Below are 16519 nucleotides of genomic sequence, written 5' to 3'. Positions count from 1 at the left end.
GGTGCCATTTTTATTAACTTACAGATTACCTGGAGAATAAAGGGTACAAGAGGTCTGGCTAGATTGTATATAAATTCTATGGATTTTCTATGAAGAGCCTTCAGACACATGGACTTGATCCTCAGAGCCCCCAACTCCTAACAAATCTCCTAATGATGCGAAGCGATAACTCTCTATACCAATGTTCTCTGTCCCTTCATCCATCAGTAGGTATTTCTCTGTCTTAGTACATTTTTGTTCCAACTTGAAGCAGGACCCAGTGTCTTAAAAACTCCCTCTCCTGGGCTTGAGAAATCAGCTCAGTTAATAATTACTTGTGCACATACAGTGAAATGATTGTCTGTGACAGTTATTGTTCCTGAACACTCTTTGATGTGAACACTCGTCTTTCTATGGGAGGACGGGTGTGCATGCTCACATATATGCAGGGTGTGCATGCTCACATATATGCAGGGTGTGCATGCTCACATATATGCAGGGTGTGCATGCTCACATATATGCAGGCACACGTGAATGTATGAGTGTGTGCTTCTATGTGTACAAGTGCACAGATGTGTAGGTCTCATGTCGAAGTCAAAGAATCAACTCTTGTGTATCATACATGAAAACACACATTTTTCATTTTTAATCAGCAATTCTCACTGGCCGGGAATTTGAGAAGTAGGCTAAGCAGGATCTCCAGAAAGTTCCAGAGGTCAGCCTTGGTCCATCTCCCTAGCACACACGTGGGTTTATAACCACACGTCACCAGGCACAGCTGTGCATGCTGAACCTGTTTCTTCTTCAAAATCAAGTACAAGCAAACATTTCCACACACATCAAAAAATATAGCACTCAGCAATCTATATTATATATATGCATGATATATCTTTGTTATTCATTATTTGAAAACACTAAGAATTAAGTTGATTTGAAATAGCTCTAAGTAAAAACACAACTTTTCTCCTGACAGTCCATTCTAAGACTTTCATTACCTGTTCATTTGCATACACAAATCTGCGCATCTGATCTAGTAAAGCAGTGGAGCTCCTGTACAGAAAGGCATTATCTGTCACTTTATTAACCATACTCAGGAGCAGAATTTCTCTGTGTTGTTCTCAAACTAAGTCAGACATTTGGAAGGGATGAGATAAAGAACAAATCATTGGACAAGTGTTAGGAAAACATGAATCAATTAAGACCTTCCACAAACAGGTGTTACTGAGAATACTGTGGTAAAGCTATTAAAATTTCCAAATATGTAAGTAAACATGTGTTTATCAGAATATATTGTTTTTAATATTTAATATTACTGTTAAAATTTGTTTGTTGGTATGTCTGTGCACATGTGTACAAGTACAGGTGCCTGAGTAATATACAGGAAGGTATCATATCCTTTAGCTCGGGAGTTACACACCTGTGGAAGCTGTCTGACATGGCTTTAAGTAACGGCATTTGGGTTCTCCATGAGAGCAGTATGAACTCTTACCTGATAATCCCTTTTCCCAGCTCATGTAAAGTATTTAACATAAGCATTCTAGAGTGTTTTGAAAATGCTAAGGAAGGATATCTATTTGTTTAGGTGAGTTTCACAGGATATTGTCAAAAGTCTTAACACAGACTCAGCAAATGAGAAGTATAACTACATGGTTCTCCAAAGGCCAGGGAAATAGTCCAGAGGCTTAGGAAGCAGGAGGACAGTCAGTTTTATTCTTCATGTGTAGACCTTAGAATACATACCAAAGTAGGCATCAAGAGGCATTGGAGAGGTAAATAAGGAGTTGAGATTGTACAGTATATTAAACTCTATGCTAAGAACTTCGGAAATTGCTGCAAAATGTCCTTAAAAGATTGTAAACTAGTTACAACTGAGAACCAGTATTTGAAAACAATATTGCAATCTCAAAGACAGCAAGGATGAATATAAATTTCAGTCTTCTTTTCTTGATGCTTAGGACCTCAGGGCGGTGCTCCACCGCAGGGTATCTTTTCTTCTCCTGTTTACTCACATATGTAAGTACCGAAATTATGTTTGTGGAATTTTGAATTCATATTTTAGTAAGTGCTTAAGTGCCTGGTTACCTAACGTCCCCTTGCCTTTAGTAGCTCTCCTTGGGTTCAGTGAGACTTCAGTGCTTGAGAACGTTCAGAACCGAGCTGGAACTTTCGACAAAGAGAATGCTCTCCTCCCTCCTTATACCCGGTACTTTGCTCTCTGCAGCCAATGTCTGTGTTTTGTTTTTGTTTTTTGTTTTTTGTTTTTCTCCAGCAAGCTTCCTTGTATTTCTCTTTGAAATATTTACCTATGCATTTGAGATTGTGGGCTTCAAAAGGCTGATAAAATCCTATTAGTTGCCATTTTTCACCATACCTTTTTGATGACTTGATCATCATTCCTTTTTTCTATTTATTTATTTATTAAAAATTATTCATTTTGTATTCCATCTATAAGTTCCCTCCTCAACTCCTCCTGGTACCATCCATCCTCCCCCTTTTCTCTTCTCATGGCCCTTTCTCAGTCCACTGATAGGGGAGGTCCTCCTCCCCTTCCATCTGACCCTAGCTATCATGTCTCATCAGGGCTGGCTGCATTGTCCTCCTCTGTGGCCTGGTAAGGCTGCTCCCCCCTCAGGAGGAGATGATCAAAGAGCCAGTCACTGAGTTCATGTCATAGACAGTCCCTGCTCCCCTTACTAGGGAACCCACTTGGACACTGAGCTACCTGTTGGCTTTCTCTGAGCAGGGGTTCTAGGTCCTCTCCATGCATGGTTCTTGCTTGGAGTATCAGTCTCTGCAGGACCCCCTGGGCCCATTTTTTTTTTTTTTGGCTCTGTTGCTCTCCTTGTGGAGTTCCTATCCCCTCTAGTTCTTTCTATATCCCTCCTCTTCCATTAGGTTTCCTGCACTCTGCCCAAAGTTTGGCTATGAGTGTCAGCATCTGCTTTGATACCCTGCTGGGTCGAGTCTTTTAGAGGCCCCCTGTAGAAGGCACCTGTCCTGTTCCTTGTCTACTCCAACTTCTGATGTCTGTCCTGTTTGCTCTTCTGAGTGAGGTTTCAGCCTCTTCCCTAGGGTCCTTCTTGATTAACTTCTTTAGGACTATAGATTTTCGTATGTTTATCCTATAATATATGGTTAATATCCACTTATAAGTGAATATATACCAAATGTGTCTTTTTGCTTCTGGGTTACCTCACTCAGGATAATCTTTTCTAGTTCCCACCATTTGCCTGCAAATTTCTTGATTTCCTTGTTTTTAATTGATGAGTAGTATTCCATTGTGTAAATGTACCACAATTTCTGTATCCATTCTTCAGTTGAGGGTCATCTAGGCTGTTTCCAGATTCTGGCTATTATGAATAATACTGCTGTGAACAGTGTTGTCCAGAATTATACTAGTGTTGTAAATTGAATCTTTTAGAGAAGAGATGTTGAGTACCAAAGATTTTCAATTCTCAAACAAATATTGTGGAACAGCTATTTTAGGTTTCTTTAGTCAGTTAGCTTTTCAGCTTGAGAAGAGGCCATTGTTTTAAATCCATTGCCATCTTTTAGAAAATATTCATTTGGGGGTGATATGCATGTTTATATATGTGCATAGAGGGAAAACAAAAGTCAACATCACTGGTGGTCATCATCTTCCCTTTGATAATTTATTGTTATGACACAGTTTTTCTCTGAATATGACCCAGGTTTATGCATGTGCTCAGAATCTAAATCCAGTTCTCATGCCCAGCCACTGCATGCACACAGAACTCTCTTCTCAGCAGCACAATGCTAAAACCTTAAAAAGAAATCAACAAGTCAAATGAAGTACAAACTTAAACTACATTCATTACAAAGCTAGATTCTTGGGTAAATGACTATATAAATGAAAAGATCTCTGATGGCAAATGATTTTCATATTTAGACTAAGCTTTGTCAAAGAATACTTTCACCTAGTGATTCACTATAACTCAGTGAATGTTCATAGAATACATAGCTCTGTACTATATCCAGAGAGAATGAATCTCATCCAAATGGGGTAAAATGAGGAGGAGAGAGGTCCACTGTGTTCAGATAATGATTACTTGTACTTATGGAATAAATAAATGCCAAGGAAGAGCATTACAAAGCCTTTCACTGCCTGACCAGACTCTGCTCCTCACATGTACTGATTTAGCCATGTTTCATGACAGACATTACCAGGAAGACACCATGTTTGTTCCATTGTCAGCCACTTTTCACCTCCTTTAAATACTTCACTCATTTGCCGTTTTTTAAAGTGTAAATGCATAAGAAGGCTAAGGTAAAAATGAAAATTCATGACAGAGAATGGAGATAAATTGTGTTATCAGTGGGAGTTGAATTGTAATAAGCAGATGAATGATTTTAAACTCCTCTGAAGGATAGATTCTGCTTAGAGCCTGTATTAATTGTTAAGTAAAAGTCCAATAATTTGGAACAATATTATGATCAAATTAACATACAGTTAAGTTACTTGTCAGCAATACATGGGAAAAACCAAAGGCAACACATGAAGGGATGTGTTCACCACATCATACATGAAGATGATCGAGGCTGGCAAAGGGATGATGGAACTGCAGGCTTTTAAAAAGCAGATAAAGGGTTATCAGTTAGTTACGATAAAAAAAGCTTTCAATTTCTTCATCTCTATCAGCAGAAAAAAAGAGAAATCACCTGAGCCTTCCTTTCTAATCCTGTGTCACACCTCAAAGAATCACATAATGAACTTCCAGACACAGGCATTGTTATGTGATACATCGCTTACAATGATTCTACTCTCCTGAGTAAACAAAGCACACTTTTTAGGCTACAAGATCATATCTTAGTATAACATTAAATAAAGCAAAATAAATTTTAGAGCATTTTATATTTATGTAGAAAAACATAAAAAAGAAACTGAATAAATTATAGAAATTTAAAAAGTATTTTTATAAATTATTTGTTTTAACTTAGCTAAATTATAACTATTTCTTGACTTTACAGGCAACAAAATCTACAAAACTGCTTGCAAGATAAAGTATGTATCATAAAAATCAAGCAATAAGGCAATGTGTTAATTACTATGTGCCATTCTAGAAAATAATTGCAAATAAGATACTAATCACCTACTGGATTGTGTTGTTCTTACACTTTACCTTTTATTGTAATTGAAGTTTGCTCTTAGGTGATTTTAATAGTTTCCTATTAGTTCAAAGCTCCTCTTGGCATTTCAGAAAGGCCTCTGGGATGTAGAGTAGAGGCACAGGCGAGGGCCAGCCTGGATGAACAGCTGAGCAGCGTGAGATAACAGACTCATCTCTCATGGACTCTAATTAGCCAGCATAGCTTTTCAGATTACCGGTGAACTTTTTAAAGAATGAGATGCCTGCATACGTCTATAGCAATTCTCATGGGGGAAAAAAAAAAAAAAAAAAAAAAAACTTACCTAAGGTCACAGGCATACTTGGTCACCTGTGAGCTGAGACTTGAAACACACACACACACACACACACACACACACACACACACACACAGAGAAAATGGCATCCTTTTTTTATTCATGTTCCATCCCGAATGTAACCCTCTCCCTTCTCTCCTCCCTATCCCACACGCTCTCCCTCTCTCCCCACTTGCCTACCTTACTCCTCAGAAAACTCCCATCCACTCACTGGAGTGCATGAGGTCACATGAGGACTAAGGGCCTCCTCTTCCCCTGTAGCCTGGTGAGGCAGCCCACCCAGTGGGAAGTGGAAAAGCAGGCAACAGAGTCATGTCAGGGACAGCCCCTGCTCCTTTTACTAGGGAGACTCACATGAAGCCTGAGCTGCCCATTGGCTACCTCTGTGAAGAAAGGAAGCCACGGTCCACCCCAGGCATGGTTCTTGGTTAGTGCTTCATTCTCCATAAGACCCTCTGGGCCCTCCTTAGTTGGCTCTGTTAATCTTTTTGTGGAGCTCCTGTCCCCTTCAGGTCCTTTTACCCTTCCCTGTCACTCTTCCACAAGTCTCCCTGTATTTCACCCAATGTTTGGCTGTGAGTTCCAGCTTCTATTTTGATCAGCTTCTGGGTAGAGCCTCTCTGGAGACAGCTATGCTAGGCTTCTGTCTGCAAGCATAGCGGGAGTGTCATTAAACGGTGACAGGGGTTGGCTCTCTCCCATGGGTGGGTCTCAGGTTGGGCCAGTCAGTGGTTGGCCATTCCCACCGTCTCTACTGAGATTTTTTAACCTCATTTTGCTACATGAAAAATGTTAGGAGATGCCCTCTTTTTATATTAGAATTGTAAATGCTTTACCCTCCATCTAAAGAACAACAATACGAGTTTGTTGTTCACTATATCTTGTGATAAGAAAATAGGTTAGATATTGTTATATATGCATTAACTATTGTTCACCTAGAATAATTATCATCTAAGTTAAAATATAAAATCTCTCATTAGAATTATTGATTAAAGGTTTTTATGTAAATAACGTTTTTGTATTTCCTGTCATCTTAATCTCTGCTTATCAGAGCGCTATCCATCGCCTGTGATAGCAATGAACAACATTATAAAAAACTGTGGCATCAGAGCTAGGTGCTCTTTTGTGAGGCACTCTCCAAGAGCTCCAAAAGTGGATCATCAGAGAGGGTGCTATTTGGATTTTTAGCTTTTCTTGTAATGTTGACTTAAAACATGAATAAACTCAGTTTACCTTAGATAGATTTTGAGTGAGAGCAACATGTCAGCCTTGCTGTCATATCTTGTGTTTTCATTTAATCTATTTTCTGTTTTCCTAGCTAGTTTACACCGAGAAGTTATTTAAGCTACAAAGTCAGTCTAAAATGCACTGATTTTTTAATTTCATGAAAAGAGACTGTTTGTTGTTATGGTATGAAATGGATGTGAATGAGTTTTTTATCTTCATATAGAATCTACAAAACTCCAAAATACTTTTACTATACCTGTTTGGAAAAGTACTTTGAAATAATTTCATCTGTTTTTAAAATGTATAGCAGAGTTATGAATGTCATATTGGTTTTTTTTTTCCTAAAAACATTTCATGAAATGTGACTAGGTAGCAAATTGATAACTTTATTTTAAGGTTATTTACCCAAGTAATAAATGTTGGGAAACAATTTATATATCCTCTTAAATAATTTAAATAAAATTAAATTTTATGTTCACATTATTTCTCTCTAGTATGAAATTAACCAGCTTAAAATAGTCTGGAATTTCAAATAGAGTCTTGGTCATTTTCTTATAAATCATACTGGTAAGAACTGTTTAGTATAAAAAGTGGGATGCTACCCCCATTATCTCCCAAATATAGAGTAAATATTTATGACTTTCTTTTTTTCTAGGTAACTTCTGAAGAACTAAATAGCATAATTCAAAATATAATGACTTGGGTTGTAGCTACAGTAACCAGTGTATTGTATCCGGCCATCACGAAGTATGAGGAAAGAGTGCAGAGCAATATGTACCCAGTGTCTGATGACTCAGACCTCTCTTCAGATAGTTCAAGCTTCTGTAGTACGTGTAGTGAGGGCTTTACCTTCAGAAGCTACACAGCTGACATGTTTCCAGTAGATCTGTGTGCATTTGCCAGTGATATGCCAGCCAAGAATCCACCCTCACCTGTGAAAACATCCCCACCTGTGAAAACATCCCCACCTGTGAAAACATCCCCACCTGTGAAAACATCCCCACCTGTGAAAACATCCCCACCTGTGAGAACATCCCCACCTGTGAGAACATCCCCACCTGTGAGAACATCCCCACCTTTGAGAACATCCCCACCTTTGAGAACATCCCCACCTTTGAGAACATCCCCACCTGGGAGAACATCCCCACCTGGGAGAACATCTCCACCTATGAAAACATCCCCACCTGCAAAAACATCCCCACCTGTGAGAACATCCCCACCCGTGAAGCCTTCCTCTGCACATGCAGAAAGCACAGGTACTGGCACAACATTCCAAAGAAAAGGACAATCTACAAGTTCATCAGTTAATTACAAAAAATCCACGTCAGACTATCCAATTACAAGAGTAGGCAGCAGTAAATCCGACAGTCAACTTTTAACATCATTGGAAACAAGCACTAAAATATCCAAAGATGCTACCACAGAAACAGAGAGTTTAGAGATTCCGTTGCATTATGATAAAAAAGCAAAGGCCATAGAAGAAATGAAAAATCTGAAGAATGTCTTAGTAAACTTTAAATGTCACTTGAAAGGAGAAACAAAACTTATTTTAGAAAGTATTTTTCAAGAACTAATGTCTGACTTAAGCCAGGCCATTCCTTCTCTCTCTTCTGTGACAGCTGAAGTTTTTGTTGACCAGTCTGATGGAGAGAGAGAAGAGTTGCTGTCCAATGTTGACATATGCTCAGTAGCTTCAGAGATTGTGGAAAACATGCTTGAGAAGCTAGAGTCTGCTGTTGAGAAAAAATGTGTGCAGATGTATTCACAAGAAGATTTATCAGTGGACATTAACCCAAGTATATCAGCTAGTGGTGAATATTTATTAACCGTAGAAACAAAAACCTCTGAAGACACACTGTCTCATACTTTGGAGCCAATGTGTGATATTGCAGATGATATGGTACATTCCATTTTAGAAAAACTCAAGACTCTTGCATCTTATAAGAAAAATGAACTTCTTCCTGAAGATACAACTAAACATTTCCACCAAAAAATTAAGACAGAGCCAACACACAAAGTCCATCAAAAAACAGACCGAAAGAAATCTAGTCCTGCATCTGATGCTGCTAATCTCATTGTCAAAGAAGAGATACAAAACTTAATATCAAATATTTTTTCACAGTCCTCTCTAGTTGGTCATGTAGAAGAAGCAATCAGCACTATACTAGGCTATGTCCAAACTGAACTCAATAATGAGAGACTTTTCGCATCTGAAGAAACAGTGGTACTTCTTCAGTTACTGGATGATGTCTTAACTCAGCTTCACCGGGATCCAGTAAAAACTAGTGTTAAAAAACACAGACAACCCAGAGTACGAAGTCTTTCTAACCCTGAAGAAAAGTACAGACTTGCTGGCCCTAGATCACTTAATGGTCTTAGGACTAAAAGACCATTCCCACCTGTTAATGTCCCAGGCATGGTTCTTTATTCTGAGGACGATGATGAGGAAATAGATAACTTGGTGCAAAGCGTACTTGACTCATCTTTCAGTGATGAAAAAATAAAACCACAAGAGCATACTCCTCACCATTGGCCTACAAAGAGGGATACTTGTTTCAAATCTAAAAGAAGTAATAAACCATCAACAAAACTTACTTCTCAGGGCAAAGTAGAATGTCAGGACTGCGGGTTAAAGTTGGAGTTATCTGTCAGCAGTGATGACATTCCCAAGACAAAGCACCATCTGAGGACTGATGCTTCAATTTTCAGCCAAGACCAAAAGCACCAAATACAAAAAGCTTCAGAAAACATTGTAAAACATATTTTAATAGAAATGATCAGTGATATGTCTTCCGTTTCATCTAGTCCCTCAGGAAGCAAGCTTGATGAAGATGCTCCTCCTCATCCTTTCATCTCAGAAACTTCTGAAAGACTAGCCGATCAAGATTGGTTGGGAAAGATGTTCTCTGGGTCAGAAATTCAAGTGTTTGCACAAGAAATAACAGATTCTGTGATAAATATACTTTATAAGGCCTCAAAATATATTCCTAATACCATTAAAAATGCTTTTAATCAAACTTGTCTATATCATTCTGATATATCCAAAGATACATCAAGTAAAACACCATTCAATGTATGGTTTGACAGTGAAAAGAAAATGAAATATTTATCTTCTCTCAACATAGAGCTCGAAAACAATTCTCGGTTAAGGTCTGGAGAATGTGAGTCTAAGCGTGTAAATGATATCACTGATAAGATTATCAATACAATTTTTAAAAGCCTAAAGTTATTTATTTGTCCTAAGTTGCAGACAAGCAACAAATCTTCACTGGTAGGGAAATCATTACATTCTCAACTTAGTACTTACACAATGAAAATAGTCAACATTGTTTTGCAGGCTATACAGAATGAACTGGAAATCAGCAAGATAAACCCAAATCCTAGGGAACCAAACCATAGCAAGTGTCATACAAGCAAAGGATGGCCTACTGATTCCAGCGAGGCAGTAGACTGCTATGGCATCGGTGTCAAGGATAGTATGGAAAGTCCGTTACTGACATGTATCTGTGAAATGATATCAAGTACAAACAAAGATCAAACAAAATTTTCACCCTCTACAGATAAGGCAAAACCTACAACTTTATGTGGCTCTGAAGACACTAGGAAAAAGAGCATTTTGTTAAATAAACGAGAAAGCAGTTCTTTTCGCCAGTACTTGGCCACGCCTTGTGTCCACCACAGTGTTGCCAGTGAAAAGGACATTAAGGATAGCCCGAAACTGCAGGTATTAGATCGAATTGGGGAAACGCTGCATGAAATGTTACGCAAACTCACAGGTGAGCACCCTGATTCTCAGCCATCCTGCAATCAGGAAAACACAGAGAACTTACATAAGGATACTCCAGAGAGCTTACATAAGGATACTCCAACACTACCTAATGTCCAGCTCCTTTCCAAAGGAATTCTGGAATATGTACTTGCAAAATTATGTGATGTTAATATAGATAACAGCACTAAAAATTCTGGATTGAAAACTGCCTCAGAATCACTTGATATCGACAATCTATCATTTGCTTCAACTCTGGAGGAAATGGCCAAGTGCACCAACATGATCTCTAAAATAATTTCCAAAATTATGGCCGAAAATGAAGAAAAACATGCAGCACCTTCCAATATAGAGAAATCAAAAGAAATGTGCCCAAGTAAACTAAAAACTGTTGCTGCAGATATTCTTAACATGGTTTTTGCTAAACTGGAAAGATTTGCCAGTGGAAATGTAGAAAATATTGATGTTCTCAACGATGAAAATAAAAAAGAGAATACGGCAGGTTGGGAATGTGAAAGCAACAGTTCTCTCACAGAGTCCCATGATAAATCATTGTTATCTGCTCTGTACACTTATTCTAAGAAGGTATCAAATGTTATTTTGAAAGCCATTCAAACGGAATTAAATATGAACCCGTCAGATTATACAGAAGATGTAAGAGGCTCACCACAGGAGACACAAATGCTTACAAAAATAGTCGACTTAATTGTAGGAGCCGTATCTTCTGATATGTTTGCTGAACCTGAATGTGAGAACAAAGGCATGGAAAATCATGGATACCGACCAACTTATGGAAATTTCCTTCCTGGAGGAGCTGAATCAGAGGCATATCTAGATGATGACACACAAAGTAAAGAACTCATTAGAGATAGAACATCATGCGGAGAAGAAATGAGAAGCTTTTCTACTAACCAGTGGATTCTGGAAAGAACCTTAAACAAAATTGAAGTGAAACTCAAAGAACCACACAAATCTCCAATTGTTCCCATTATAAGAAATATTTTGAATGAAATCTTTCAAAGTGCTCTAATCAACCAGTTAAAGTTGGTTTCCCTCTCTCATTTTCGTGGCATGGCCCACAATGCTCCTGTGTCGACTTCTCAAACATCTGCTCATTCCACAGATCATCTAATGGTCCCTTTAGTGTCAGACACAGATGTAACTGTCGTGGTAAATGACGTCGTTAGGACAGTGTTTCACAAGCTGTATTCAGCCGCCATGACAGGAAAGCATGTAAGTGAAAGCAGATGTGGAACAATCATCTTTTCAACCAATGTTTCTTTTCGTGAGCCCACCTACGGAAGAAGCTCCCCTGTCAGTGCACTGAGTGGGCATCCGTGTGACCTTCAGCCCAGCTGGAACGTTGACAGACAGACCAAAATAAATGTAGTAGAAGATATTGTGCAGGCAATATTAGAAAATTTAGAAACTTTTGCTGCTTCCAAAGTAGAATCACTTGTTTGTCCCCAAGTCGATTTCAGAGTTCCAGTGACTTTGCCAGTAGAGCAGGAAGGAGGAACACTAAGCAAAGCTTTGTCAGGCAAAGATTCATATTCTGAGGAGCAACTTCCCTGTTGTCCAGTAGATCATAGTAATCCAGAAAGGATGGACTCATGGTGCCAACTGTCTTTGTCCAAATTAAATATTTATGCAAAAGAAGTGGCTAGGAAAATTTTACAAGGCATCAAACTTGAGTTAGATAAAGAACAATGCAGTCCTCTCTTGACAAGCAACATTGTGGTTTCTGAGAATATTGCAAGTCAGATTGTTAACACTGTGTTGGACATTGTGTCATGCAAGAGCAAGTGTGAGAGAAACAGCTCTGACAGAGAGAGCTGCTCAGATGAGCAGGATGGTATTATTGAAAGGCTAGTCAATAGGACAGAATATGGAAAAATACTCGAGTTTCAAATTCAAGATACCATTGAAGGGATCTTATGTGATATTTATGAAAACATCGTGTGCAAGAATAACCTCTCACCTGCCACGCCAACTCTGAAGTATGGTATACCTGGCAAACTCCCAAAAGCAAAATTTGAACCAGTTATTATGGGTACAAATATTATTCCTAAGGTGTCAGTACCTAAAGCAGATGTAATTTTGGTGTCCAAGGATATAGTGGACATTGTGCTTTGTAAACTTACTTCTTTGGTCATGCTTGCCATAAATGCAAAGGATTCTGCTTCCACAAGATTGGCCTTCTATGATATGTTTCCAAAATCACTGTGTCAACAGCCTCTTTCTATAACACAAGGAACTGAGGGAAAACCAGAGAATTTTTCATATGCAAAAAATAAGAACTTAGCTTATGCTGATGTTTATCAGATGCCTGTAGAGGTAGAAAGAGACACCAAGGAGCCTGCTCCTGACCCATGTGAGGAAAACGCCAACTTTATTACCGAAACTATTTTCAATCGGTTACAATCTTTTGCCACTGAAAGAATGAATTCATTAATGACTCTTGCCTTTCAGTCTAAAGAAAATGTATTTGCTAGCCCAGAATTGGAACATGGTGAACAAGATGACAGCAGTTTTCATGAATTAGGCCAAGTTGAATCTGATGTGAATGTCCTAAAATTATCAACAACCAAAGCTGTCCCTAGCCAAGAGCTTTCAGAACCCATTTTTGCCAGCTGCAAAAAAAATTTTGGAAGCACCATCCATTTATCACAAACTAGCCTTAAGGATTATGCCGACTTCCTTGCCAGTGCTATTTTGAAGCTTATTAAAAATGACTTAGACTTAGAGATGCAAAGTATGCACACATATTCAAACCACGTTTTATTTCAAAAAAATATGATTGTGAGTGAAATTGTTACTAGTATCTTAAAGATTTTACACAATAAAGAATCTGTAAAGCAATTTTTTTTATCCTCACCAGGAAATCCTAGATGTTCCCAGTTAACCATATCAAATGAGGTTTTGCTGGGATACAATGAGAAGGAAAAACCTGACACATTACCACAGTGTACAAATAACCTCTTAGAAGAAAACCAAATCGCATTGGAAAATGAAAGCCAGAGAGTTGTTTTGGAAGAAATATTTATGAGAAAAGCAGAATCAAAATCAAAAGAAAAAAACGAAAAACTCAGGGCCGTGGAAGAGATTTTGAAGACCTTGAATAAAAAAATAATGGAAATGGTAGGCCACTTAGCCCCATTTAATAAAATCCCCTATGTTGTGTCTAAATGTAGAAGTAAGACATCAGCTATAACACAGAAGAAATTCTTTCAATCGCATATTGACAATGTATCAAATAATATAGTGGAAAATATTTTGGGAGAAATGCACTCGGTGATTGTGACATCATTGTACAAAAATAAAAAAAGCAGGAGAGAATTAGAAATTCAGGACAACAGCTCATCAGTAAGGCCGCAATGCTTTAGAGAAACTAAGCCAACAAGAAAAAGAAGTGACCCCCTTAGACTCGGGATACCACAGATGTATCCTCATGCTGACAGCTTGAATGCTCTTGTGCTGGAAAACACTCTCTTGCCATATTCATCACTGCAAATTGGAAGATACTTAGTTCAAATAGTTCTTGATAAGTTATCAAACTTTGTCTCCATGCACCTAGAAGAGAGGTTTCCCCCTGATGGTAGTTATGATGACTTATACCTTCTTAGGCTACAAAATTCTAGACTTAGCCCAAAGAACAGCCCTAGGCCAGGATGTAAAACAAGTTTAAAAGCGAGGTCAAAAATCACCTCTCTCTCTAAATCTAAAACAAAGCCACATCTCGGCATTAGTGGTGGTAAGTCTAAAAGCAAGACCAAATTAGCTGCTGGAGAGAAGACTCCCAAAGAGAACCGATCTAAAACTGCCACTGGGCTGCCACAAACTCCACCTGCAGAGGACGCCAAAACCATACTGAAAACAAAACTCCCCGTCTCAGAATTAAGAATTTATGCGAAGGATATAATAACTGGTATCTTAGAAATAATTATGAAAGACCTTGAAAGAGCTGCACAGAGCAGAGCCAGCGTGACTCCGAAAGCCTTACCATCTGAGCAGATCCTTGAAGCGAGTGAAATTGTTCATTCGGTGTTGCAGGAGCTGCACACTGCAAACGACCATGACTTGGCTTCTCCAGTTAACCTCTCACATCTGGATGACCTTCCCCTACCAAAGCAGAATCTGGGTGCAGGTTCACCTGCGGAGAAACAGGCATGTTTTTACTTAGAGAATGTTTCTTCACAACTAGAACAAATTTTTCCTAAAGAAGGTATATTTCAAAAAATGTTTGACAAATGGCAAACAGAAACAAGTGAAACAGAAAATGAAAAGTCTAAACTTTTAACCATAGCTGAAAACATTTTGACTGAAATTTCAATTAAAGCAAAAGATTTAGAGTACTCACTTTCACTTTTAAATTTGCCACCTCTTGAAGACTATGAAAACAGACTCTATGACCGTTTTAAAGGCAGCTCTACAAGAGCTGCAGACACAAAAGCACAAATCAATATGTTTGGACGGGAAATTGTAGAGATGCTATTTGAAAAATTACAGCTCTGCTTCCTGTCTCAGATACCGACTCAAGACAGTAAGCGAACTTTAACCAGTGGGAAAGAACTCGCTGCTGTGAAAGGTAAGTATGGTGTCCCAGGCAGGCGCCTCCTCAGCAACGCAAAGACCTGCAACATGAGGACGAAAGGCCAAGTGACAATGAGCCCAGGCAACCACATTGTACCAGAGATTGTACAAAGAGTCTTAAACATGTTGGAGTCATTTGTGGACCTGAAGTTTAAGCATATCTCTAAATATGAGTTTTCTGAAATTGTGAAAATGCCTATAGACAATCTTTTTCAAGTGCAACAGAGACAATTAAGCAAAAAGATGTTGCCGAAGTTACAACCATTTCGAGCCTTTGGTGATGAATCAAAGTCAAGTACAAATGTATCCAAGGATAATATACAAAATACACTCCTACAGGTTCATTTATTCCATTCAGAATTACTTACATATTCGGTCACTACTGTCAGTGACATGCTTAGTTTAATCAAGAATAAGTTAGACAAGGAAATAAGCCAAATGGAACCATCTCCAGCCAGCATACTGAGCGAGAATATCGCTGCAAGTGAGATTATTGGTACACTGATAGACCAATGTAGTCATTTCAGTGAATCTTTGATCACAAACCTTGCAAGCGACAATTGGTTCAAAGGAACTGAGAATGTTTACATTGTTAATCAGGTTGAATTTACACCTGATGTGAAAATATCTACATCAACAATAAGGGACACCAACGGAAGGAGTAAAACTGCACAAAGCCACGCATCTGGTGAGGCGCCTAACTCAGAGAATGGCATGAATGAAAAGTGCAGCACTACCCACAGCAGTGCTGATGTAGAAAACGCAGTTCAGAGCCTGGAGCCAATGGGAAGGCCCAGGTCAAAAGCTGTGCCATCCTGCTCCAGAAGCAAGTCACAGGACCACAGCCACAGGACACTAAACCCTGGACATTTTGAGGAATCCTCAAGAGGTAACAGCTTTCTCCCTGAAGGCAGCATGCTACAAAAATTGTTTAAAAGGGCAAGCGATTCCACAGAGGAGTCACTGAAACAAGTCATGTCGTTTATAGAAATGGGGAAAGGTGCAAACCCGAGGGTTTTTCATTATGAGGCCACCAACCCAGCTGAGCCAGATGAGATCCAGACAAATGCTTCTCCGCTTAGGATATGCTTAGCTGCGGAAAATATAGTGAACACCGTACTGTCCAGCTATGGCTTTCCCCAAGAGCCACACCCTGATGAAAGTGTGGAGACCATGAAGCCATTCTTCATGTCAAAGCAGAATTCTCTGTCTGAAGTATATGAAGGACAAATGAATGAAGACAAAAATTTGCTCACAACGTGGTGTGAACGAATGACATGGGTACATGATGGAGAACATAGAGATCTTGAACCCTGTCAAGAGAATTTTCCTTTATTACGCAAATGGAAAAAAAATAAACCCCCCAAAGCAACAGCAGAGACTTTGGAGGAAACTGACACCATTGTTTTTGCTGATCACGAACTGGGTCCGAATGAAATGCATTTGGTGGCAAGACATGTTGCTACGTCTGTGATCACACATTTGAAGAACTTCAGAGCTGAAGGTAAGCA

The 16519-nt window shown here is 38.8% G+C and overlaps 1 protein-coding gene across 1 annotated transcript in view; it reads left to right on the top strand.

Annotated features, from left to right (window-relative positions):
- Fsip2 (fibrous sheath interacting protein 2) overlaps positions 1–16519 on the top strand; it is a 75993-nt gene that overhangs the window by 30198 nt on the left and 29276 nt on the right. Inside the window, exons 15-18 of the mRNA XM_060390535.1 lie at positions 1935–1992; positions 4969–5002; positions 7305–7601; positions 7878–16512. Of these exons, the coding sequence (XP_060246518.1) occupies positions 1935–1992; positions 4969–5002; positions 7305–7601; positions 7878–16512 (9024 nt within the window). The remainder of the gene's footprint in view (positions 1–1934; positions 1993–4968; positions 5003–7304; positions 7602–7877; positions 16513–16519) is intronic.

The sequence above is a fragment of the Meriones unguiculatus genome, chromosome 8 (genome assembly GCF_030254825.1).
Source record: "Meriones unguiculatus strain TT.TT164.6M chromosome 8, Bangor_MerUng_6.1, whole genome shotgun sequence".
In the NCBI taxonomy this organism is placed as follows: Eukaryota; Metazoa; Chordata; class Mammalia; order Rodentia; family Muridae; genus Meriones; species Meriones unguiculatus.
The sequence above is the reverse complement of the archived record's forward strand: the minus strand, read 5'-3'. Positions and strand labels throughout refer to the sequence as shown.